Consider the following 26,073-nt stretch of genomic DNA (forward strand, 5'->3'; position numbering starts at 1 on the left):
CTGAATGGCCGGTACTGAGGAGCCATACAGGGCTCTCAGCGGGAGATTTAAAAATGAACATTGTGACTAGCAGGAGGCCATATCTATATTAAAAGCGCTGTGGGGGCAAGATATATGGCGCTGCAGGGGGGGGCAGACATATGGCCTATATATATCTAACCCCCAGCAGCGCATTAGATATTACCCCCCGCATTAAATATATACCCCCCCACCAGCACATTAAATATATACCCCCCGCCAGCGCATGTATAATGTAGCCTCGCAGCACTTCTATATACATATACCCCTGCAGCGCTATTAATGGAAAGTATTTCTATTAGCAGCGCATAGTGTCAGCAGCCGTTGCTGCTGATAGAAATACTTTTCATACTTTGCTTGTGAAGATTTTTATGTAAAGTGATGTAATATCTTATCTGGATCTCTGCAGTGAAAAAATAACCTAGTGTAGCAAATGGCAAGTTGTGCATCACCGTGACCCCATACCATCATGATAAGACCTCAAGGCATTCCCATCAATCATTAATTCCATTCTATACTATAGGTGGAAACGGATAACCTAAACATGCGCATACTGAGGTGAAGCAATGTAAAGACTAAAGTTGCACAAGTATTAAAAAAGGACTGGGAACCACAAGTAGATGTGCTACATCACAACACATGGTATTACCACTGAGTAACCTAGCATTCTAACATTTAATGGTTTAGTCAACATTTTTTATTATTAGGAAAATTAATGTGTAGCATACAATTATATGAAGAGCTGCAACTTTCTAAGATATCTTGTGCTCCAATTCCTCGCCATTTTCAATGTCACAGTCAGTGAATGAGAATTTATTTTGTTTACATGTGGAGGCTGAAAACCACATACAGTGCTAGTATTGCTGCCAAGCTGAAAAGTGACACTAACCAGCTAGATCTTAGGATCTGGTTGATACATTGTAACAAATTCTCAGAGACATATGTGCAGCTGTTAAAGGGAACCAATCATCAGATTTTACCTTATATAACGCTTGGCAAAGCTTTATATAGGGTAAAATCTTTATTTTCACCATTCCCGGGGGACGCTCCTGCCCCCAGGGATGGTGAAGATATGAAGTTATAAACTAGTCACCGCCGCGACCGTAAGTAGTCACCTGGGCGGGGAGCTCTTCTCATCTACTCCCGTTCTTCGGCCGGCAGCGACGCCCCCTCCGCTTGATTGATGGGCCGCGTCATCACTCTGCTCCGTCTGATCAGTGAGCGGAACGATGACGCGGCCCGTCAATCAAGCGGAGGGGGCGTCGCTGCCGGCCGAAGAACGGGAGTAGGTGAGAAGAGCTCCCTGCCCAGGTGATTATTTACGGCCGCGGTGGTGACTAGTTTATAACTTCATATCTTCACCATCCCGCGGGAATGGTGAAAATAAAGATTTTACCCTATATAACGCTTTGCCAAGCCTTATATAGGGTAAAAAGGAAAACTGTCACATACTTGCTCCCGCACTATCCACAGGTACTGATGGATAGTGTGGGGGACGCCGATTCCTATGAGCCCTACCTTGGCCGGATCTGCCCGGACTTCTCCCGCAATCTTAGTTTTATTATCCCTGGAAATCTGGCTGTAACTGGCACGGGCGGGGCTTCTGTAGCTTAACTTGCAATGACGTCAGCGTCGTCCGTCCGCAGCGCCGCCCACTTATGAATATTCATCCCCCCTCCCTCCAGCTCTCCCTCTCTTCGCCGCTCCTTCATAGAAAAAAAGAAGCGGCCGCAGCACACCAGAGTATCCAGAAATGCAAAAAGTGGTTTATTCCAGCTAGAAATAAGACAACATTTCTGTGGTCTCACACCACCCTTCTCTAGGACTTTAGAAAGGTAGTGTGAGACCACAGAAACATTGTCTTATTTTTAGCTGGAATAAATCACTTTTTGCATTTTTGGATACTCTGGTGTGCTGCGGCCGCTTCTTTCTTTCTGAAATTTTGGACCCAGGACCGGGGTCCCTGAGGACGCTTGCACCCACGTATTTACCTTAACTCTGAGAGTGCTGCTTCAATTTTTCTATCATATATATATATATATATATATATATATATATATATATTTACACACACTCAATGGGGGAGATCTATTAAAACCTGTGAAAGGAAAAGTTGACCAGTTGACCATGGCAACCAATCAGATTGCTTCTTTCACTTTTCATTGGTTGCTATGGGCAACTGGTCAACTTTTCTTCGTGACAGGTTTTGATAAATCTCCCCCAATGTGTGTATGTTCCAGCATCACATCCAAACGGCTAAAGATATTAACATGAAACTTGGTACATGTTACTTATATGTCAACAACAAACATAGGATAAGTAATTTAACCCTTACTCACCCCCATTTCCCAGGGGCGGGGTTTTTGTATAAAGTCCCATACAAGTCTATGGGAACTATTATGTTACTGCATAACTTCTAAACAGCTGGAGAGGTTATAATACTTGGTCACATTACTTCTATGTATACTAAAAATAAAGGATAGTTAATTTAACCCTAACCTACTCCCAATTTTCGAGGGTTGGGAGTTTTGTTTAAAGTCCCATGCAAATCTATGGGAAATGTATGTTCCAGCATAACTTTCGTACGGCTGAAGACATTTTGGATAATACTTGGGCACATATTGTTTATCAGTAAAAACATTCGATAGGATCAATATAGCTAACCTACCCCCTTTATGTGAAGGATGATTTCCCCCCCCCCCCCCCCCCCCCCCCAAATGCAAGTATATAGGACTTCCGGTACATTACTCCACAAGCTCTACTCTGCATCTCCTGGTGAGTGCATCAGTCTGGCTGGCAAGCCACACCCTCCATGCTCCAACTTGCAAAGACACGACCACCCTTTTTATTTTCAACCCTTTTTGTGTATCGTTAATGGCTTTTGTCTGCCATTAATGTCCGTTATTGTAACGGAGCCTAGCGGGAGTTAGGGATCGACCGATATTGTTTTTTTAGGGCCGATACCGATAATCGGTGGAGGTTAGGGCCGATAGCCGATAACTTATACCGATATTCCGGTATAAGTTATCGGCTATTTATCCCCCCGCGACACAGCTGCAGATCATTGATTTGCGGTGCGATAGACTGCCGCCGCCACCCGCTACTCATCCGCTACTCTCCCTCTACTCTCCCCCTGCCTGTCCGGGGGTCCTGAGTCCTATCACGGTGGGGGCGGGGCAATATCGGCAAGGTAATTGCCAATACAGATAATGCCCAAAATCGTGATTATCGGCCGATAATATCGTCCAAACCGATAATCGGTCGATCCCTAGCGGGAGTTAAAACAGGCAAAGAGGATCCCATTCACTTGAATGGGATTTCTCTAACTCTATTATAACTCCCGTTATTGTGACTGAAGATAGTGGGAGAAAAAGACGGCGCATGAACAAATTTTTCTCCCGTTATCTTCATAACGGACGTCACCTAGCAGGTGACAATGGTAGTGTGAAAGGAGCCTTACAATATCTTCATCACAACTCAGCCCCACCTGAGGACGGGATATAAGGACGGGTCATGAGGATGCTTCCTCCTTTGTTGCTTTTCCTCCCCCACAAGTGTTAGGTAGGAAAAACCGGGCAACGGCAAGTACTCAGCTAGCTATAAAATAAAATAAGTTAAAATAATAAATAAAATAAATGTAAAAAATGATACACAATATCTGAGCGACACATTGCTTCATTGTTTGCCAATTACAGCTCTGTTCTTCTAGTAGCTGCTGTACATGGTATCACAGCGACACAGATACACTACCAAAAGAACAAAACAAAGAAGAGGACAGGACACTCACTGGGTTGCCGCAGCCTGATCAATCAGCTGAACGGCAGTAATGCAGATATTGACGGCCTTTCCCAAGGACAAGCTATCAATATTACAGTCAAGGGGAATCTCTCAGAGCATTGGCTGGATGCCATTATATACACTACTCTGATAGCAGATCTAGGTATGTACCTGGATTACTGTAAACAAGTGTCTATTCACAGACAGGAAACAAATATTCTAAGCACAGTGGGGAACCTAAACACAACATATATAACAGTTTATAACCTCATTTAATACTACCATAAAACCAGGAAAAAAACCTAATTTTAAACATGGCAGATTTACATTACCTGCAAAGTTAATACAATTTTACATTCATCCACAAAAAAAAATTAAAAAAAAATATGTATTTACGTTTTAAAACCCATAAAAAGTAGAGTGGATATTCACCATTTTCAATATAGGTAAAATACACAAAAACTACAAACACAAATTACAATATGCTTTTAACCCCTTTTTTCCACTTTTGTTTTTTCCTCCTCATCTTCTAAAAATCATAACGCTTTTAGTTTTCCACCTATAGACCTATATGAGGGCTTGTTTTATGCACTACCAATTTTTATTTGTAATGACATCAATCATTTCCCCACAACATCTACAGCGAAACTAAAAAAAAATATTTGTGGGACAAAATTGAAAAAACTAAACAAGAAAAAACCCCACCATTTTGTAATTTTAAGCTTCTGTTTCCACGCAGTGCACTTTTCAGTAAAAATTAAACATCCTTATTCTGTAGGTATGTATGATTAAAATGATACCCTACTTATATAGGTTTGATTTTGTTTTACTTCTGTTAAAAAATAATAACTTTGTGCACGAAAATAAGTAAATTTAAAAATGTCCTCTTCTGACCCCTATAACTTTTTTTATTTTTCCGTATATACAGGGCGGTATGAGGGCTCATTTTTTGCGCCTTGATCTGTAGTTTTTATCAGTACCATTTTTGTTTTGATGGGACTTTTTGATCACTTTTTATACATTTCTTAAGGGTATACAAAATTACCAAAAATACGCAATTTTGGACTTTGGTATTTTTTTATGTATACGCCATTGACCGTGCAGATTAACGTTATATATTTATTAGTTTAGCCATTTGCACACGCGGTGATACCACGTTTATTTTTTTAAAAAATTATTTTTTTTTTTAAATAGGAAAAAGGGGAGGATTAAAAACTTATTACGGAAGGAGTTAATTCACATTTCTTAACTTCCTTACTCTGTTGGTGTCAGTGGTGCATCAACATAGGAGGTGTTCTGAGATGTGGAGATCTACAAGCTAAAAGATCAAGTGGGGTAGCTGCACGAGGGTTTCTATGACAGGTCTAGAGTTAAAAAGTTAACCTTTGCCCCTTTGTCACACTTAAATTCATTAAACAAACAAGAAAAGCCTTACAGGCATTTGCAGAGCAGTGGTCTGTAGAGGAGTAGTGAGCGTTGTAATGGCAGGATTCTGTACCGCAGTCATGACCGGACTACCGTCTGCCTTTAGTGCTGTGAGGACAAGGGACTCGGTCTTTATTATCTGAGGCTGTACCAGAACCTGCAAGGAAAAGAAAAGATTATTTACAAACTGTAAACAAGCAGTGTATAACTATCCGTTCCAGCGTTCGGACCCCCCGCGACTTCCTGTACTGACACTCCCCCTCCATGCATCTCTATGGGAGATATAGCGTTTGTGCATCCCGGCCTCTTCCCTAGAGCTGTATAGGGGGCGGCGTGCCATCGACCTCAGTGAGGTCTATGACACACGCATTAGCCATGCACAGCCACGATAATGATGGTGTGAGGTGCAGAACTGCGTCCTATGCAGAGCTGGGCAGGACGCAACTCTGCACCTCCCTCACCCTGTACATCGTTCCCTCCTAGCACCTCCCTCAGGAGGGGAGGAGGGATGTAGATTTTCACAGCCCCATTTAGGGACGTTGATTTTCACAGCCCCGCTCCTGTCACCACGAGGGACGTAGATTTTCACGTGAGATGAGGGTCTGGGGCTGTAAAAATTTACGGCTCTCCTCTCCTCCTGAGGGAGGTGCATAGAGGGAGCTGTGTACGGGGGTTGAGGGAGGTGCAGAGTTGCTTCCTGCCAAGCTCTGCCTTCCCCTCCCCTCGCTGTATCTTCGGAAATCTCAGAACAGCTGAGGGGAGGAGCGAACGCAGAACTGCATAGGACGCAGTTGTGCACCTCACACCAGGTCCCCGTACGGGAGATCGCGGGGGTCCCAGCGGTCAGACCCCACGCGATCAGACACTTATCCCCTATCCTGCGGATAGGGGATTAGTGTTATATACTTCAGATTTCCTTTAAGCCAACCCAATCATTACTGTATGTCATATACAGTTGCTGGAAAGGGTTCAGCAGAGACTCATGGCAATAAGCAGATTGCCAGGGAAACTTAGTTTAGAGAAAGGATATCCGACTGGGACAACTCATTTAAAGTGAAACTATCAGCAGGATAGAGCATGACAAGCTGCTAATATACTGTACGCTAATAAGGCCCAGTACAGTCATTAACATTTTACATTTAAGTGGGTCCTGTGCACCATTTATTTAAAAAAAAAAGAGATTTTTTAACACTTACCGTAAAATCTCTTTCTCGAAGGATCCATTGGGGGACACAGACCGTGGGTGTATCTTGCTGTCTCTAGGAGGTGTGACACTATGGTAATAAAAAAAGTCAGCTCTTCCCAGCAGGATATACCCGCCTTCAGGCTCTGAGCTAGTCAGTTTAAGTTCCAGAGCAATAGGAGGAGACCAAGAGGTCAGAGAAAGACCCCAAAACTGTCCGAGAGCCAGAAGAAAAAACATAACTATACACACCCTCGGACCGAGAACCAAACGAAAAAAAAACAAAAAGGGCGGGAGCTGTGTCCCCCAATGGATCCTTCGAGAAAGAGATTCTACGGTAAGTGTTAAAAAAAATCTCCTTTTCTCTATCGGCTCCATTGGGGGACACAGACCGTGGGACGTACCAAAGCAGTCCCTTAGGTGGGCAGATAAGTAATCAGGCAGACGGCCGTTCCACTGCCGCCTGCCACACTTTACGGCCCAGACTAGCATCAGCCGATGCGAAAGTATCAACTCGGTAAAAAACCTTGAAAAGTATGCAAAGGCAACCAGGTAGCCGCCTTGCAATCTGCGAGGCCGAGGCTCTACTCTGGAGAGCCAAGGATGCCCCAACAGAAAGTGTGGAATGAGCCACAACCCTGAAAGGAGGAACCTTCCCCATACAGCGAAGGCTTCCGAAACGGCAGACCGGATCCACCGAGAATGGTAGCCTTGGAAGCAGGTGGTCCCTTGCGATGACCTTCCGTAAGGACGAAACAAAAAAGTGAAGGAGAGATAATACCGAACAGCTCAAACTACGTCCAGCTTGCGTAGTAAGCGCTCCCTAGAATGAGAAGAAACCGGACAAAAGGACGGGAGGACAATGTCCTCATTGAGATGAAAGGCCGAGCCCATCTTAGGTAAAAAGGAAGGATCTGGCTGGAAAACGACCTTGTCCAGTTGGATCACCAGAAAAGGAGAACGGCAGGAAAATCTGCCAATTCGGACACCCTCCGGATGGAGGTGATAGCCACAAGAAACGCCACTTTCCAAGAAAGGAGGCGGAGAGACACCTCTCTAAGGGGCTCAAAGGGTGCACCCTGGAGGGCACTCAGAACCAAATTCAAGTCCCAAGAGGGAGAAGGTGACCGTTAAGGAGAACATTGCGCCACTCCTTGCAGGAAGGACCAGACATGAGGATTAGAAGCCAGGGGCCACTGGAAAAGAACAGTAAGGACCAAAACCTGACCTTTAAGAGAACTGAGAGACAACCCCAGTTACAGCCCCGACTGCAAAAAGAGAAGACAGGGGACCAAGAAGGTCACCGGGGAGAAGTCCTGAGCTTCACACCAACGAAAATAAGACCACCAAGTACGGTGGTAAGTTCCTGCGGAGGAGGGCTTACGAGCCTTGAGCATGGTGTGAAAGACTGGGGAAGGGAACCCGCGGACCTCAAAAACGCAGTCTCAACCGCCACGCCGTCAAATACAGAGACTGTAAATTGGGGTGGCAAAGAGGACCCTGAGGTAGTAGGTCCAGGTGCGAAAGGCGCAGAAGAGTGTCGACTGGAGCTTGACTATGTCGGCGTTACCACGACCTTCGGGGCCCATCTGGAGCTACCAGAATGGCGGAGACGTCCTCTGCCTCGAGCTTCCTCAGCACCCTGGGAAGGAGGGGAAGAGGATGAAACAGATAAGGTAGGGCGAACCCCGCCCAAGGAATCCCTAGGGCGTCCACGGCCAAAGCCTGAGGGTCCCGGACTCTGACACAAACAGAAGAATTTTCCGATTGTGCCGAAACGCGAAGAGATCCACGTCCGGAATGCCCCAGAGGCCGCAGCTGCGTGAAGACCTCCGGATGAAGAGACCACTCGCCGGGGCGGGCGAGGACCGACTGAGGAAGTCCGCTACTCAGTTGAGCACTCCCGGCATGTGAATTGCCGAAAAGGCCGGAACCTTGTTCTCCGCTCAGGGGAGAATCTTGGTCACCTCGGCCAAGGCTGCCGAGCTGCGAGTGCCGCCCTATCAATTTATGTACGCCGCGGCCGTGGCGTTGTCCAACTGAACGCGGACAGGACAGGACTGAAGATGTAACTCCCAATGAAGAAGACAAAGAAGACAAAGAAGAATCGCCCATAATTCCAATATGTTAATCAGAAGAAGGGTCTCCGGAGGAGACCAGAGTGCCTGAACCATCCAATCCCTGAACACGCCGCCCCAGCCCGACAGACCGGCATCCGCTGTAACAACCTGACAGTGAAGGGGAAGAAAGGAGCAAAGCCACCAGAGCAGAGACGGACGGACCTTGAGCGGGAGAACAATCCGACGATCGAGGGACAGAGGAGACCTGTGCCATCGAGAGAGAATCGCCAGTTGACGGGGGCGGTAAGAAAAAACGGCAAAGGGTACGGCCTCCATAGTTGCCACCATCTGACCCAGGACTTCCATACAAGTGCCGATGGAGACTGATACCTGGGTCCGAATGGAGCGGACCCCCGCCCGGAGCACCAGGCGTTTGTCCGGCGGAAGACAAATTCGGGCAGAGGCCGGACGAATCGAAATTCCAGAACGGTTAGACTGGGTAGGAAGGAGGACTGACTCGTCCCGGTTGACCATCCCCCCGAGAGAATCAGGGTGCGGAGAGTGACGTCCAGATTCTCCAGAGTCTGGGCTCTGGTTGGAGCCTTGATGAGGTCGTCCAGATAGGGTATCACCGAGATACCCCTCGACCGTAACAAGCCCATCACTGGCGCAAGGATCTGTAAAGACCCGAGGAGCCGGCTAGACCAAAGGGGAGGGCTACGAATTAAAAATGCCCCTCCGGAACCGCAAGCAGAGGTACCAATGATGGCCCGGAAATATTGGCACATGGAGGTAGGCATCCCTGATGTCCACCGATGAAGGAACTCCCCTTGTTCCAGGGACGCCACCACCGAGCGGAGGGATTCCATTCGGAAGTGTCGGATGAGAAGGAGACGGTTGAGACTAGAGAGCAGAACTTACAGTAAATTCGATTCGTCACAAACTTCTCGGCTCGGCAGTTGATGACTTTTCCTGCATAAATTAGTTCAGCTTTCAGGTGCTCCGGTGGGCTGGAAAAGGTGGATACAGTCCTAGGAGACTCTTTCCTAGGAATGTATCCACCTTTTCCAGCCCACCGGAGCACCTGAAAGCTGAACTAATTTATGCAGGAAAAGTCATCAACTGCCGAGCCGAGAAGTTTGTGACGAATCGAATTTACTGTAAGTTCGCTCATCTCTAGTTGAGACGCTAGAGGTCTAGGATTGGTCGCACAGAACAGTCCTTCTTGGGGACCACAAAAAGATTTGAATAGAAACCCCAAAAACTTTCCCCCAGAGGGGCGGGAACGATAACCCCCTGGAGAAGCAAAGACTGGGGAACCACCCGAAATTGCTTCGCCAGAGGAGGAGACGGGGGACCCGGGATCGAAAGAAGCGATCCCTCAGAAGGGAGGCGAATTCCATCCGCCAACCGTTGGACACCATGTCCCTGACCCAAGGGTCCTGAATGTGTGAGATCCAGATGTCTCGGAAAAAATAAGAGATGACCTCCTCCCGAAAAGAAACCGCGGGTGGGGGCCTCACTTCATGCAGAAGTGAGGTTGCGGTTGTCCGGTTTGGGCGGTTGGAGTTCGACTTCCAAGACGGCGTGCCCAGAACGAGGGAGCCCTTCTTGTCCCGCGAGGGCGCCTGCCCGGACCCATTACTGGGGCCAGAGGTCTGAAGGACCAAAAGGAAAAGGACTTCCTTTGGGAAGTAGGGCGAGCCTTAGTGTGAGGTAACAAGGAACTCCTACCTCCCATTGCCTCAGAGAGAATCTCATCAAGGCGTTTGCCAAAAAGACTGCCGCCCGTAAGGGAAAGCTCAATAAGAGACCTTTGGAAGCGGCATCCGTATTCCAAGCTTTAAGCCACATAGAGCGGTGGAGGGCCGCTAGGTGACCCACGGCAAAGACAGAACAGCGGGCTGACTGCATGGAATCTGCACACAGAAGTCATCAGCTTTAGCGCATTGGAGAGCCAGAGCAGATAGATCCTCTTGGGGGGGGGGGGGAGGGGGTCCTGCTAAGATATCCTGCTAGAGCTTTTGGCACCACTTCGACAGGGCCTTGAACACCCATGACGAGGCAAAGATGGGAATAAGAGAAGAGCCAGATGCTTCAGAAGCGAACTTCGCTGAAGATTCTACCTTTTTGTCCGCGGGATCCATGATGGCAGCGGCATCTGCCATTGGCAGTGTAGTCGCCCTAGAGATCCGGGAGATTGGTGGATCCACAGAGGGAGGGGAAGCCACCTTAGCGACAAGGTCCTTGTTAAATGGGTCACGCTCTTGAATTGTCTTGAATCCAGGGAATCTCTTGTCTGGATGTTTCCATGCGGATTCCAGAATGTCATCAAAGTCAGCAAGAGAGCTGAACCTTTTAGGTGCTGACTTAGTACGATGAAAGGATACTTCTGGATAGACATCCGAAGATCCTGGGTCCTCCAAGGTAAAGGTGTCTCTTATGGCTGTCACCAATGAGATCACCATAGAAATTGAGTCCGATCGGTCCTGTGTGTCAGATGCCGTTTCGGAAGCCTCGTCCACTAGTTCACCAGGGGCATGTGAATAAGTAGAAGCAGTCTTGTAGAGGGCGATCCAGACCGGTACACGGCTCTGGCGTGGCAGAGCGGCAACTCCGAGAACGTCCTCTAGAGGAGCGACGTTTGTGCCCAGATGATAGGGAGGGGCGGGACCCGCGAGGGGAACGCCCACATCTATCCGAAGACTCAATGGAAGGGTCAGACGAGGCACCCCTAGCACGCTTGTGAGAGCGTGAGGTACGAGGGGACGAAGAGCGGGCCCTCTCAGAGGTCCTGTTCCGGGATGACCCCTTCAAAGCGGCCAGTTCGCGGAAGGCCTCAGCCATCGAACGGGACACTTGGGACAAGTCAGCCATACACTGGGTCGGGGAAGAAACCCAGGCTGGAGGAGCGGCTGAACCCACTGGACCGAAGGGGCATCAGGGGGCACCAGGGGGTCTGGGGGAGCAAAGGAGCATGCAGAGCCAGCGGGCTCAGCGGAGCCAGGCATCTAGGTATTACAGTGCTTACAGGTATAGTAAGTCACTAAATTCCCAGGTTTCTGTTTAGAGGGATGAACAGCCCTGGGTATGGACATAAAGGGTTAAATAGGAGAAGACAGGCACTTTCTCACCCAGATCTGTTTCCCTTACAGCTGCAGTGAGGAGACATTGCTCCGTGAAGCAGGTAGACTAATAAGGCCAGCCAATAGGGAGGGAGGGGCGTTCCTAGCACGAAGTAACTGACCCCTAAACACAGAAAATCGCGCCCACGGCGCTGATTGGGCGCTGCTTCGCGCCTCTGAGAGCTCCCCCCAGTCAGTGGGCGGAGCTACAGCATCGGGGAAGAAGTGTCATGGCGCCCGCTCCTTGTCCCGAGCGCCCATATAACTGTAAATGCGCTCGGGGGAACGGAGCGGGCGGCCAGAGCTCCGGCAGCCCCTGCCGGCGAAATGAAGTACAACTGAGCCGGCGCTGAAGCGCCCAGCTCATAACAGTGCCGCGGCTGCAGCCACGTATAAGGCGCTGTGAAGAGAAAAATAAGCCGGCGCTGAAAGCGCTCGAGCAGAAAAAAGCGCTGCGGTTGACAGCCGCATATGAGGCGCTCAGTAGTGTCCAAAACACACACCACACACACACACAATAAAGGAATAATATATGCCCCCAGCAAATGCAGCCCCTGTTAAAAAAGCCCCAAAAACTGAGGTGGGCCAAAACAGGGGGTCTCCAGAGGTTGCGAGGCTGCACCTATGGAAAAAGGTACTTACCTCAGTCAGAAGAACTTACCTAATGGAGTCTTCAGTGAAGTCTTCAGCCAGCTTATGGTCCCTGCATCACGCCTGGCTGTTATGCGCGAGCGAGGCGAGCAGAGACATAGGGGGACCCGAACCCATGAGGTACCACCCAGGCGCTGACCGTTGGTGAGGGGGGGGGGGGGTTAACAGCGCATATACGCAATGTCTGTGCCCCCTTACTCGCAATGGGGAAACAGGGAACCGCAGTCCCTGAGTCCCCACCTGAAAACAGAAAAGAAAAAGGAATAAAAAACTAACACGTCCCTAACTAGGAAAACAAAAAATCAGAAGACCTGGTCTGGAGCAACCCAGACCACGTCCACCTCCTCAGAAACTAAGCTTAAACTGACTAGCTCAGAGCCTGAAGGCGGGTATATCTTGCTGGGAGGAGCTGACTTTTTTTATTACCATAGTGTCACACCTCCTAGAGACAGCAAGATACACTCACGGTCTGTGTCCCCCAATGGAGCCGATAGAGAAACGCTGTTTATAAATATAAATATGCATATTAGAGCATTGATATAAGCCAACAGGGCACTGTACAGTGCTTAAAGGGAACCTGTCAAGATAGTTTACCATATATAACACATGGCAACAAGTTATATATGGTAAAATCTTCTTCCTCATAGGAGACATCACGCCTCCTCCTAAAAACATAAATGGAGGAGGCGTGCCAGCCAGTCATCCGGCAAGGAGTGAAGTTTGCTCTGTGCACCAGATGACTGGGATGCCGCAACAGAGATCGCAGGGGTCCCCAGCAGCTGGACCCGGCGATCAGACATGTTTTCGCCTATCCTTTAATCCCAGTACCGTGCCCTATTAGCCTTATTTGTAGGTTAGCAAGCTCTAAGCTGCTGATAGCATACATCCAGTTTTGAAGACATCTGACAAGGTCATACTGTGACATAGCCATATGGTGCAAGCATTCTGTCAACATCCGCTTAGATCCTTAGCAAAATGCAGATCTATAAGCTAGATGTTGAAGACTAAAAGGGCACATGGGCATTTTTTAAGACTTATCCCATCTTTTTTTTAAATGGTTTAAGGTTTTTTAATGTGCCCCTCGGAAAAGTCCTCAGCTTCTACAAACACTGTAGAATATAATAATGTCTTATGGCACCAACAACATCTTGTTACTAGCAAATATACTCAAAAACTGAGACATTTACTGGAACTTGCTGCACTTGTGGTGTAACAGCCTGGACAGTAGCTGGAGTCAGCGTCTGGATTGTTCCTTGTGTGGCAGGACTAAGAGTCTGAATGGTCCCATTGGCGGTCTGTGTGAGTACCCTCTGGGCTTGGACTGTCTGTACCTGCTGCATGGTCACTGGTTGCATCTGCTGTGTGGTCATCAAACTTTGAACTTGGGGCTGCAGCACTAAAAAAAACATCAAAATAAACACTGAGATGGAGGTTAAGGTTACACTGATAAATCATAACATACCTGACAGATAAAAGCATTATCCCAAGATTAAAATGATTGCCTATAAACAGGATAGATAATAAGTGCGCCTGCTGGGACCCCTCATAACAAGAGAAGTGGTGTGCCTTGTGCCCAAATGAATAGGGAGGAAGCTCACCAACTCTACCACTCCATCTACTCACTATGGGACTGCCAAAAGATAGCAAAGTACAGGGTGGGCCATTTATATTCATAAAATGGGAATGGTTGGTGAAATTAACTTCCTGTTTGTGGCACATTAGTATATGTGAGGGGGGGAAACTTTTCAAGATGGGTGGTGACCATGGCGGCCATTTTGAAGTTGGCCATTTTGAATTCAACTTTTGTTTTTTCAATAGGAAGAGGGTCATGTGAAACATCAAACTTATTGGGAATTTCACAAGAAAAACAATGATGTGCTTGGTTTTAAAGTAACTTTATTCTTTCATGAGTTATTTACAAGTTTCTGACCACTTGTAAAAATGTGTTCAATGTGCTGCCCATTGTGTTGGATTGTCAATGCAACCCTCTTCTCCAACTCTTCACACACTGATAGCAACACTGCAGGAGAAATGCTAGCACAGGCTTCCAGTATCCGTACACACTGCTATATACTACCATATACACCGCAGGAGAAATGTTAGCACAGGCTTCCAGTATCCGTAGTTTCAGGTGCTGCACATCTCGTATCTTCACAGCATAGACAATTGCCTTCAGATGACCCCAAAGATAAAAGTCTAAGGGGGTCAGATCGGGAGACCTTGGGGGCCATTCAACTGGCCCACGACGACTAATCCACTTTCCAGGAAACTGTTCATCTAGGAATGCTCGGACCTGACACCCATAATGTGGTGGTGCACCATTTATTTATTTATTTATTTATTTATTTAATTTTTTTAAATCAACTAGTGCCAGAAAGTTAAACAGATTTGTAAAGGACTTATATTAAAACAATCTTTACTCTTTAGCAGCTGTATGCTACAGAGGAAATTATTTTCTTTTTGAATTTCTTTTTTGTCTTGTCCACAGTGTTCTCTGCTGACACCTCTGTCCGTTTTAGAAACTGTCCAGAGCAGCATATGTTTGCAATGGGGATTTTCTCCTGCTCTGGACAGTTCCTGATACGGGCATCAGGTGTCAGCAGAGAGCACTGTGGACAAGACAAAAAAGAAATTCAAAAAGAAAAGAATTCCCTCTGTAGTATATAGCTGCTATTAAGTACTGGAAGGGTAAAGATTTTTTAATAGAAGTAATTTACAAATCTGTTTAACTTTCTGGCACCAGTTGATTAAAAAAAAAAATGCTTTAGTACCCCTTTAATGGAGTGAAGGCTGAATAGTAGCTGATAGTTACCACCACACACAACTCTGTCATCTGATATACAGATGTAGCCAGTTTCATCTTGATTCCTGGTGTGTTAAGATATTGTACTTAAAGGGGTACTCTGGTGGATTTTATTTTATTTATTTATTTTTATCAACTGGTGCCAGAAAAGGTAAACAGATTTGTAAATTAAAAAGAAAAAAGGGGTGTATGTGCAGCTCACAATAATAGTACACACTGTGGTCAAGCTAGGGCATGCAACTATACCCTAATTGCACAAAAAGAAAAGCCAATAGTAAAAAGTTGCCCAGACCTTCTAAGTGAGTAAATAATGGTATGGATATTAAATGAGAAAATATTAAATGAATGATTGTCTGGATCGTGCTTCAATGATACTAATATAAACAATTTATTAAAATAGGATAAATAGACTGTAGTTAGTTACTTCTCACAGGGCCCATGTGAGAAGAACATATACAATAAAAACAACCTTTAGGTAATAATGTACATGAACATGTGAAATGACAATAATACCAAAAATTAAAATAATGTTAATGTTAATGGCATAATAATATCACTGGCATATAGTGAGTGCAGCTGGTATTTAACCGCTGATATCTAGGCACCCACTGCGCAATATGTAAAATGTAGCTGAGGGTGCCTGTATAATATGAGGGAAACTATTATACAGGCACCCTCAGCTACATTTTACATACTGCGCAGTGGGTGCCTAGATATCAGCGGTTAAATACCAGCTGCACTCACTATATGCCAGTGATATTATTATGCCATTAACATTATTTTAATTTTTGGTATTATTGTCATTTCACATTTTCATGTACATTATTACCTAAAGGTTGTTTTTATTGTATATGTTCTTCTCACATGGGCCCTGTGAGAAGTAACTAACTACAGTCTATTTATCTTATTTTAATAAATTGTTTATATTATTATCATTGAAGCACGATCCAGACAATCATTCATTTAATATTTTCTCATTTAATATCCATACCATTATTTACTCACTTAGAAGGTCCGGGCAACTTTTTACTATTAGATTTGTAAATTACTTCTATTAAACAATCTTAATCCTTCCAGTACTTATTAGCTGCTGAATACTACAGAGGAAATGGTTTTCTTTTTGGAACACAGAGCTCTCTGCTGACATCTCTGTCCATTTTAGGAACCGTCCAGAGCAGCATGTGTTTGCTATGGGGATTTTCTCCTACTCTGGACAGTTCTTAAAATGGACAGATATGTCAGCAGGGAGCACTGTGCTCGTGATTCAGCAGAGAGCTCTGTGTTCCAAAAAGAAAAGAATTTCCTCTGTAGTATTCAGCAGCTAATAAGTACTGGAAGGATTAAGATTTTTTTATAGAAGTAATTTACAAACCTGTTTAACTTTCTGGCACCAGTTGATTTAAAAAAAACAACTGCAGTACCCCTTTAACTTCTGAAGTTGAGATAAGTTATCCTAAGAAGTTACATCAAACTAATTTTAAACATTACAGTACCTCTAAATTACACAATACATTCAAGATAACCATGGCTACATGAGGCATTACTGTATCAGTCTACCAGTGTATCACATGACGATAAATATGCATATCCCAAATCTTACCTTGAAAACTTGTGGTGCCGGCATTTTGGTAGATGAGTGGTTGCTGTATAAAACGAGTCTGGGGGGCCGTGCTAAAATTTTGGGCCAGCATCACCGTCTGCTGCTGCAGCTGATGTTGTGGAGGGGACTGGATGACAGGGCGAGGCTGAAGAACGGGTGTGCTCCTCTGAGGGGCGCTCTGCACTGAACTCTTCACAGGTGCTACAGCCTGTGGGGTCTGGGGCGGTGGTGCTGGGGTCTGGTAGGTCTGAGGCTGGGGCTGGCTGTACGTCTTGGGTAAACTGGTGTCCATTGCAGCGTTTCCTTGGTAGGTGGAACATAACTGATCCTCAAACAGGTCCGGAAATTCTCCCACCTGGTTACTGACAAACTGAAGCATTTCTACAAGGAAAAAGATACAAGGCTTTTACTTTTATGTACTAAAGAAATAAACAAAAAAATTACACACAGAATATCAGGGGTTCTATACATTATGCAAATTATGAGTGTTAAATGTTGTAAATCTGTTTCAGGTTTTATTTTAAAAACTCAGCATGAACCGTAGGTCTAGATATAAATGCTCATGGAAGATATCTGGGATGAAAGAATATGCAAATTCTGTTAAATGTACTGCCACCATGTTATACAACTTTATATAGTTCTGTAAGAAAATACTGAGCACAATTTATGAATTACTTATTGAAATCTCTGCTCATTCTGGGATTAGGAGTCCAGTGGGCGGTCTCTCAGTGATTGACAGCCGTAGGTTTGCACTGTCAATCACTTATTAGGACCGCCCACTGGAGTGCAAAGCCGTCACTCCACGAACCTCCCAATTATTAAAAGCCAAAGTCAATATAAATCCTAGTCACTAGGCATTTTAAGGGTCCAGTTAAAGAGGAACTCTTCCCCTAGAAATGTTATCCCCTATGTAAAGGATAGAGGATAACATATCTGATTGCGTGCGGGGAGGTCTGGCCACTGGGAGACCCCCGCCCCCCCCATGATCGCCAGCTTGGCGTTGCGTCATTCATGAACACGAAAGCCTGTCTATGAGACCCCCTCATGATGGCTAGTGCTCTCAATCTTCTATGTGCTTGGAAGAATAATGTCAAAATATATTTAGATTATTTATATCATTATTTTTATTACTGACATGGTGATCCCTCTCATCTATTTCTGTTATGTTGAACAATCTGCATTTGTATGACAAAAATAAAATTATGGGGCAGGATAGAAGTGTGCTCACTGACCAAGGTGGTTATGTTTATTCGGCGCATCAAGGCTATGATCATGGATTGGCTGGTACATTCGGGTGTCATTTATAGCACCTCATTGCTGCATCTAAGTAAGGGCTTTTTCACATCACGTTTTTAGCAATACAGGACCGCATACGGCTGGGGGGAGCAAAAACCTGGCTCTCCTGTATCCCAGTCGCATCTGTATGTAATGCATTTCAATGAGCCAACCAGAGTCAGACGCTGACTTTGGTCACACGGCGCAAAAATGAGCCAACCAGAGTCAGCGTTTGACTCCAGTCGGCTCATTGAAATGCATTACATACAGGCCGGATGCGGCTGGGATACGGGAGTGCCCGGTGTTAGCTCCCCCCCCCCCCAGCCCTATACAGTCCCATATTGCTTAAAACGTAGTGTGAACCCAGCCTAGCCAAACACAGGAATGGGGCCATGGGTTGCTGCCGCTTATGTATGTGACAACTTGTTGTTTTTAGCCATGACTTGTCATAAACGGGATTTTCCACAGTCAGAAAACACAATAGTATAAGGAAGTTATCTGCAGCCTGTGGTTCTCCTAGTAGTTGTACAACTACAACTCCCAGCATGCCCCAAGGGCTGGTATCAGGCAACAGATGAAAATAGATGCATATAGGAGATGAACCACTTCATCCCAGCACACTGCTTTCTAGGAACAAGAAGCAACAGAACATCTCCAGGACTAAGGGAACATAAGTCTTATTATTCTCAGCTCCAGTTCACAATGAACTTTCAGCAACGTGCTCCCAATAGGGGGGAATTTATCAATGTGGGTGAGGGTGAAACAAATCCTCAGACATCTTTCCTGCTTGTTCATTAAAGGGGTCCTCCAGTTTAGGAAAATGTATCCCCTATTTACAGGATAGGGGTTAAATGTAAAGCATGTATAACCAATAGGTTTTGCAATTGCTTTCATAAGAAATGTTTCAGTATTTCATACTGAAAAGGCCAGTCAAACAACTGCCCCCCCCCCCCCCTGCCTGCTTGGACACATATTAGTCCTGCTGTGTCCATGCATCATCACCTGTGTCATGGACACACTTCCTTGACAGCTGTGAGCGCAGGGCTCACCACTGGAGGAAAAATCCTCCCACTGTCAGCCTGTGTCCCGCTACTGTCAGTGAGGACAAGCTGGGAGTTGTGGTTTTGCTAATGCTAGGGGAGATGTGAGCAGATAGCATACTGAGGGAGGGGGCGGAGACCTGCCCCAGCGGTCGGACCCCCTGCTATCTCAAACTTATCCCCTATCCAAATGCTGGCACGTGAATAGGGCTTAGACCGCACGGATAAATCTGGGTCATTGTTTTATCTTAAAGGGCACCCATTATAAGTAACATGTCAGAAGTTTTGCAGAATCAGGGTTCGGGGGGGATGAATCTTTCACTGATCACTAAAATGTTGGGGCAGAACTTTGTGCCCCCCACGGATAATTTCTGATGGGAATACGAATACGCGGGAAGGGGGCATGTTGACCACAGCACGAAGCGCTATGGCAGAGCCGGAGATTGCCGAAGGCAGCCTTGTATGTACACAGTGCTGCCTGCAAGATGTAATCTTCCTCTCCCTTTAGTCAGCAGGCTTGTCATCATAAATAGCAGCAGTTCAGTGCTTAGTGTAACCCCTTCCTTGCTATGCTGCTGTTCATTTCTTCTCATATTGATGCCAAAGCATCAGTAACCCCTTCCCCCTCATGCTTTATATATGTGTACTAGGTGAATCATTCTCCAGCAAAGTACAAGCCTGTTCAGTGCACTTCCACTAGCACTAAGTTGTGGTGTAGCAAAGAGGAGTAGGTGCTGTGCTATGACTTGCCAGTAGGGCTTTACTTATCTGGCCAACAGCCCAGCTCTGGTCCTGACCCCTGAAATTAAAAGAATGGAAAACAGAGGTGGCTAAACAACAGCAGTAAGAGCACCACCTTGTCTCCAGGGTTAAACTAACAAAACCAGGCAGGTCATTAAACTTTTGAAACAATAGGAACACTGTAATGCAGTTCATAACCCAGTGTTTCCCAACCAGGGTGCCTCCAGCTGTGGCAAAACTACAACACAGCAGCCTCACCAGCAATAAAATACACCTGCTAATTCTCAGATTCATAATGCATTATTTCCAGAGTAAAGACCTTTAATTCTAGGCATAAAACAATACAGTTACAGATAGAACTTTCTTAGACATCATGGAGGGAATTTCTCAAGCCCTGCACCAGCGCAGTGGCAAGAAAGAAAGACTCACTGTACTATATACTTTCCTATCACAGATAAATAAAACATGTATCTCCCTGCAGCAGCAATATCTTCATCCATTACATCAGACAGGATGCACATCATATAAGCAAGTAGTGACCAGGTCATGAATCCTCAAGGCGTGTTCACATTTAGTGTCTGAATCATTGCTTTCTGTTTACAGATCTCCAAATATAGCAGAGAGAAAGCTTTGCCAGCTGTTCACCACACATCGCTGCCGTTCTGCAATGTAGTTATTGGTTGAACATTTTTGGACAAATGAAAGATTTAAATGGGTGCAGTAGTTTATATATAAAAAATAAAAAAATAAAGTAGAATAGCACACAGGGGGTCACCCTAGTGATCGGTAAGGGTCTGAACACCCAAACCCCGACTGATCAAAACTTTTCAAATGTCCCTAGGACATGTCAATCTTTTAATAATGACAGGTACACTTTAACATGTTTCATCTTTTAGAACTGCACATCCAACAACAGAGGGCCGGCTCTGCCTATAAGCAAAATAGGCAGCCGCCTAGAGCGCCTTCTTCATGGGGGGCGCCAGTCGCTCAGCCAGCAGCATGAGGAGGTTTGTTATAGTGTCACCTCAGTAGTAAGCTAATTACATGAGGAGGGGGCTTGTTAGGGTATGGTCCCACGTAGAGGATCCGCAGCGTGATCCGCTGGTGACCCGACCCATTTTGTGCCTCCAGCTGTTGCCACCCACCCCCCTTCCCCTGCCTCGCCCACACCTGGCCTGCTCGCAGAGGCAATGCACCGCTGCGAGCAACCACACAGGGAGCCTGCTAGTCGTTGAGTCCACTGACATCATGGAGCAGACGTATACTCAGACATCACAGCTGCTCCGCAATGCCAGAGTGCACTTGGCGACTCGCAGGCCCCTTGTGTGGCTACTCGTAGCGGCCAGGGGCAGGACGAGGCGGAGGGGAAGGGGTGTCAACAGCTGGAGACACAAAATGGGACGGGTCACCAGCGGATCCGTAGCGTAAAAAATGCTGCAGATCCATTACGTGTGACCCTACCCTTACAGTGTGTCACCTTAGTAGTAAGATGGGGCATGTCAAAGGGCAGGCCAATGGGCTGAGTCAAGGGGACTATTCCTATTCCATCCTGCCCGATTGCAAAAAAAAAATAGAGAAAACAAACTTTCACTTACCATACAACGTTCCTCCGGAGCTCCGCAACAGCTGATCAGTCGGCCGGGCTGTCTAGTTCCTACTTCCCTTAGCCCGGGACGTCACACGGTGCTTCAGCCTATGACCGGCAGAGGTGGGACATCGGTGCGGCTGGTGATAGGCTAAAGTGCCGTGTGACGTTCCGGGCTAAGGGAAGTAGGAATATGACAGCCCGGCCGACCGATCAGCTGTTGCGGAGCTCCGGGGGAACGTAGGAAGGTAAGTGAAAGTTTGTTTTCTCTTTGTTTGCAGCCCGGGCAGGATGGAACAGGAATAGTCCGTCCTGGACATCTCCTTTAAAGGGGTACTCCGGTGAAAACCTTTTTTTCTTTTAAATCAACTGGTGGCAGAAAGTTAAAACATATTTGTAAATTACTTCTATTGAAAAATCTTAATCCTTCCAGTACTTATTAGCTGCTGAATGCTACAGAGGAAATTCCTTTCTTTTTGGAACACGGATGACATCACGAGCACAGTGCTCTCTGCTGACATCTCTGTCCATTTTAGCAACCATGCATAGCAGATGTATGCTAAGGGCAGCATGGTGGCCACTAAGGACAACAATAAATAAAGCTTTATTATAATAACGTCAGCAGAGAGAACTGTGCTCGTGATGTCATCAGAGAGCATTTGAAAAAGAAAATTATTTCCTCTGTAGTATTCTCTGTATTTCCTCTGTAGATTTTTCAATAGAAGTAATTTACAAATATGTTTAACTTTCTGCCACCAGTTGATTTAAAAGATAAAAAGGTTTTCACCGGAGTACCCCTTTAAAGTACCCTTGGGGTATGTTCCCATGGGCAGAACTTGTGCGTAATGTCACGGAATATTCTTAACGGACATTCTGCTGCAGCAGACTCCCATTGATTTCAATAGGATTCTGCTGTACTGTTCACATGGCAGAATTTCCGCCCCAGATGTTTCTGCTGTAGAAATTCTGATTCCGGTGTCCACAGAGAGAATAGACATGTCTATACTTTCTATGAAGTCCACAAGGAGGTACATTTCCAAGCGGTCCTAGTGCCTGGCAGATTGGGCAAATTTGTGGAATGTCCGCATGTCTTTTCTGCGCAAACATTCCGCACATTTTCCGAATGTGTGAACCCTGCCTTATTATTCCATCTATTCCTGTTTTCTTTTTTTGTTTACCATATATATTAAATGCAAAGGAAAACTGTGCTCAACTTGTAGTGTGACCAATCCCTCATACTGACACAAATGTAGTTTCATTGCACGTTCATCTGAATAACCACTTATATGTGGTCATCCTCACATAGATTGCTTTCTCCTAAGGCTAGGTTCACACTGCCATTATGCTCAGATCCATTCATGGCAAGTTCAGCACTTTTATGCCGAATGGACTGAAGGACAACTGACCCTGCTGGGTCCAGACGGATCTCAGTGACAGAGAGCACATTTCCCCCCATCTCATACACAGACTTAGGACCGAAGCCCAAACACAGGAAGTGCAGCCTGGTGTGCTGAGTGGGGTGTGTCCATCCAACAGCATATGGCAGTTAATTGTGAGAGGAGCTGTGATTGGATGAGGCTGGACACACACCCCTCAGCACTCCAGGCTGCACTTTCTGTGTTTGGGGTTCGGTCCAATGTCTGTATATAAGATGGGGAAAATGTGCTCGAGCTTTTTTTAAGCACAATTAAAACATAGAAAACTTTTTTTTTAAACAAAGTATATTAGAAATTTTTTTTATTTACCATAAGGAGTGCAATAGAAAAACTGAGTTTTAATGAAAGTTACCCTTTAACAGCACAAAGTGGTTTCTCTGGTTTAATACACCCAAACTGAAAGGTATCACATATACAGAGAGAAGCGCTAGAAGACATCAAGTAGGTATTAACTACAGCAGTGGTCTTCAACCTGCGGACCTCCAGATGTTGCAAAACTACAACTCCCAGCATGCCCGGACTGCCAACGGCTGTCCGGGCATGCTGGGAGTTGTAGTTTTGCAACATTGGGATGTCCGCAGGTTCGAGACCACTGATCTACAGTATATAGTAAAATGTAGGATTAATGTAGTACGCCGGTGCTTAGACATCTTATCCCCTATCCACGGGGGAACACGCTCTTGGACTGATTTTAACGGGGTGCGGCGTGCAAGATCTCGGGGGTCCCCAGCGGCGGGACCCCCGCGATCAGGCATCTTATTCCCTATCCTTTGGATAGGGGATAAGATGTCTAAGCGCTGGAGTACCCCTTTAAGCTCTACCAGGTGTAGATTGCTGCATATAACTACATAACCCATATTAGAGCAGACTGCACTACATGTGACACCACGGTATCTCCATGACGTAACCAAGAGAACACAATACTGACCCTGTTCACTTCAGGTTACACAACAGCCTAAAATAGCCTCTCATTTCTATGATTACATGGAAGGGAGAAGAAGAATGTCTCAAGCAACTTGTGAAATGCCGAACCTTCCTGTAAATGCTAGTAATAAAAAAAAAAATTATAATACTACACAGTAAAAGTATGAAGAGTTTGTTCATATTCTACCATACAAGCTGTTCTTCCATGAGGAAAAATATAAATATAAAATTTTAGTTTCAAGCAGGAAAATGCTTGAGAATGATTCTATTGAAGAACTGAAACGTTGCTGCTTGAACATGGCTGCCACTACCTGACCCATGCCCTTTCATCTTAATGGACCGAATGTTTTCTGTATACATGGGCAGAACACTGATGTATTCAGCTGCACACCCGACCGGCGCCAATTCATCTCAATGGATCAGTAACAATCAACAGAAATATTGATCCTAATGTGAACAGAGGTTTATGCCAAATTTACATTTTTAGGTTTTTCTACTGAGCAAAAGAAACGCATGTATTGCAGATTTAGGGTACGTTCAGACGAGCGGATTTTCCGCGCGTATTTCGATGCGGATCTGCAGCTGAAGGACCTCTGTATGTTGCCTTTACATGTTCCTGCTCGGAGCGGCAGCTCTCGGCCTAGCTCAGGGGGGAGCGTCCGCGATGTGTGTGAGTACACCGCGCATGCGTGGCGACTCGCACATCGCTTCAGTGTGTCTGCATGTAACTGCGTATTACAGGCACATGTAAAAGCAGCATACAGAGGACCTTCAGCGGCGGATCCGCAGCGAAATACACTGTAAATCCGCTCGTCTGAACGTACCCTTACTGTGTTTTTAGTCTGGCAGCATCGAAAGAGGTGAAATCCACAATGAAAATCTGCAGCACCTGCTGCGCTGCTCTTTATATACACAGTTTCCACCACATACAGATGACATTATCACAACTCCAACCACATAGTATTGTACTGTAATAGGGTTCAGATAAAAATCTGCACCACAAACCAATCACATCTGAACACCCATAAGTCTATATTTAGCGATCTGCCCGAAGCCAAAACTTTCTTACCCATATCAACCAATCACAACACAGCTTTCCTTCCTTAGGGTGTGTTCCCACCTGGCGTATACACAGCATATTTCAAGCTGCACAAAATTTGCCACTGCATCGGGAAATATGCTGCATATTCCTCTCTCACTATACACACAGGGCTTTCTGGCGGCAGCCCTATGTGTGTAATGAGTTTTGGACGCGGAGCTGTGTGTCACAGTCACGCTGGCACACGGCCCCGCCTCCAAAACTCACTACACGCATAGGGCTGCCTCCGGAAAGCCCTGTGTGTATAGTGAGCGAGGAATACGCATCGTATTTCCCGCTGCTGACGCACCCTTAAAGTGCAACTATCCCCTCTGTACATGGTATGGAGGTGCAGACACCAGCAGTTAGGGTATTAGGAGATCAAACAGACAGCCCCTTTACTTTGCCAATGGTTTGTAAACTTATATCCCAGATGTTTGGCGATTCCGCCGAAAAGTCGGAGTGGCCGACGAAAGATCAGCAGCGCATCTCTACTAGGGATGTCCCGATACCGATACTAGTATTGGTATCGGGGCTGATATCGGGGACTCATTTAATGTCCCCGATACCAAGTCCGATACCTGCTGCAGTGCTGCCCCACTCCGCTGCCCCATTATCCCTTCCGCATCATAGCGTCCTATGGAGGAGCACGTGACACACACGTTATTCCCCCTCCCCCACTGCGCCCAGCGTAGTGCTATGGAGGAAGCAGTGACTTGTACGTCACATGCTTCTCCATAAGACGCTATGATGTGGATGGGAAAACGGGGCAGCAGAGCAGCAACACCCGACAGAGGTGAGGAGAATTGTCCGAAGGCATTGGTGCTCTGCTGCAGATTGGAGAGACATGACCGGGGCTCCGGGAGAGGAGGAGGTGGAGTGAGGTAACCGGAGATTGCGAGGGGGTGCTGTATACAGCGGGGGGGGGGGGGGGGGGGGGGCGGCTGCTAATGTCTACAATTATCTAATCTACCTACAAAAGGCTACTACCTACTATTAAAGCCAAATGTTACAGCAGAGTCACCTGCACTAACTTGAATTTATAGGTAGATAGTGCAGGTGACCCTGTTGCTACCGTTGCTCACCATGTGAACATCAGCGCAATCGCTCCGGAGGCATCAGTCTCGCCGCCAAAGCAAATTCCCTGTTCTGTCCAATGAAGGAGAGAAATCTTGGCTCATACTACAGCAGCCGCCTCCATTGTACACAACAAGGACCCACATATCAGCACGGTAAGCAGCGCCAGAAACCGCGTCACCCTGGTGTCAAATTCCCTTTAAAATAAAAGTACTCGTAATTGGTATCGGCGAGTACTAGAATTAAAGTATTGGTACTCGTACTCTGTCTTAAAA

The 26,073-nt window shown here is 46.1% G+C and overlaps 1 protein-coding gene across 4 annotated transcripts in view; it reads right to left on the minus strand.

Moving 5' to 3' along the window:
• The window catches only part of SREBF2 (sterol regulatory element binding transcription factor 2), an 80,305-nt gene that overhangs the window by 49,391 nt on the left and 4,841 nt on the right, over window positions 1-26,073 (minus strand). For 3 of the 4 annotated variants that reach the window (XM_056523828.1, XM_056523827.1, XM_056523826.1), the window contains exons 2-4: window positions 16,643-17,023; window positions 13,427-13,635; window positions 5,231-5,377 (exon numbers count right to left, since the gene is read on the minus strand). In XM_056523828.1, coding sequence (XP_056379803.1) covers window positions 5,231-5,377; window positions 13,427-13,635; window positions 16,643-17,021 — 735 coding nt within the window. In that variant the 5' untranslated portion in view covers window positions 17,022-17,023. The remainder of the gene's footprint in view (window positions 1-5,230; window positions 5,378-13,426; window positions 13,636-16,642; window positions 17,024-26,073) is intronic. The other variant, XM_056523829.1, reaches the window with a different exon arrangement.

This window comes from Hyla sarda, chromosome 6 (assembly GCF_029499605.1).
Source record: "Hyla sarda isolate aHylSar1 chromosome 6, aHylSar1.hap1, whole genome shotgun sequence".
NCBI lineage: Eukaryota > Metazoa > Chordata > Amphibia > Anura > Hylidae > Hyla > Hyla sarda.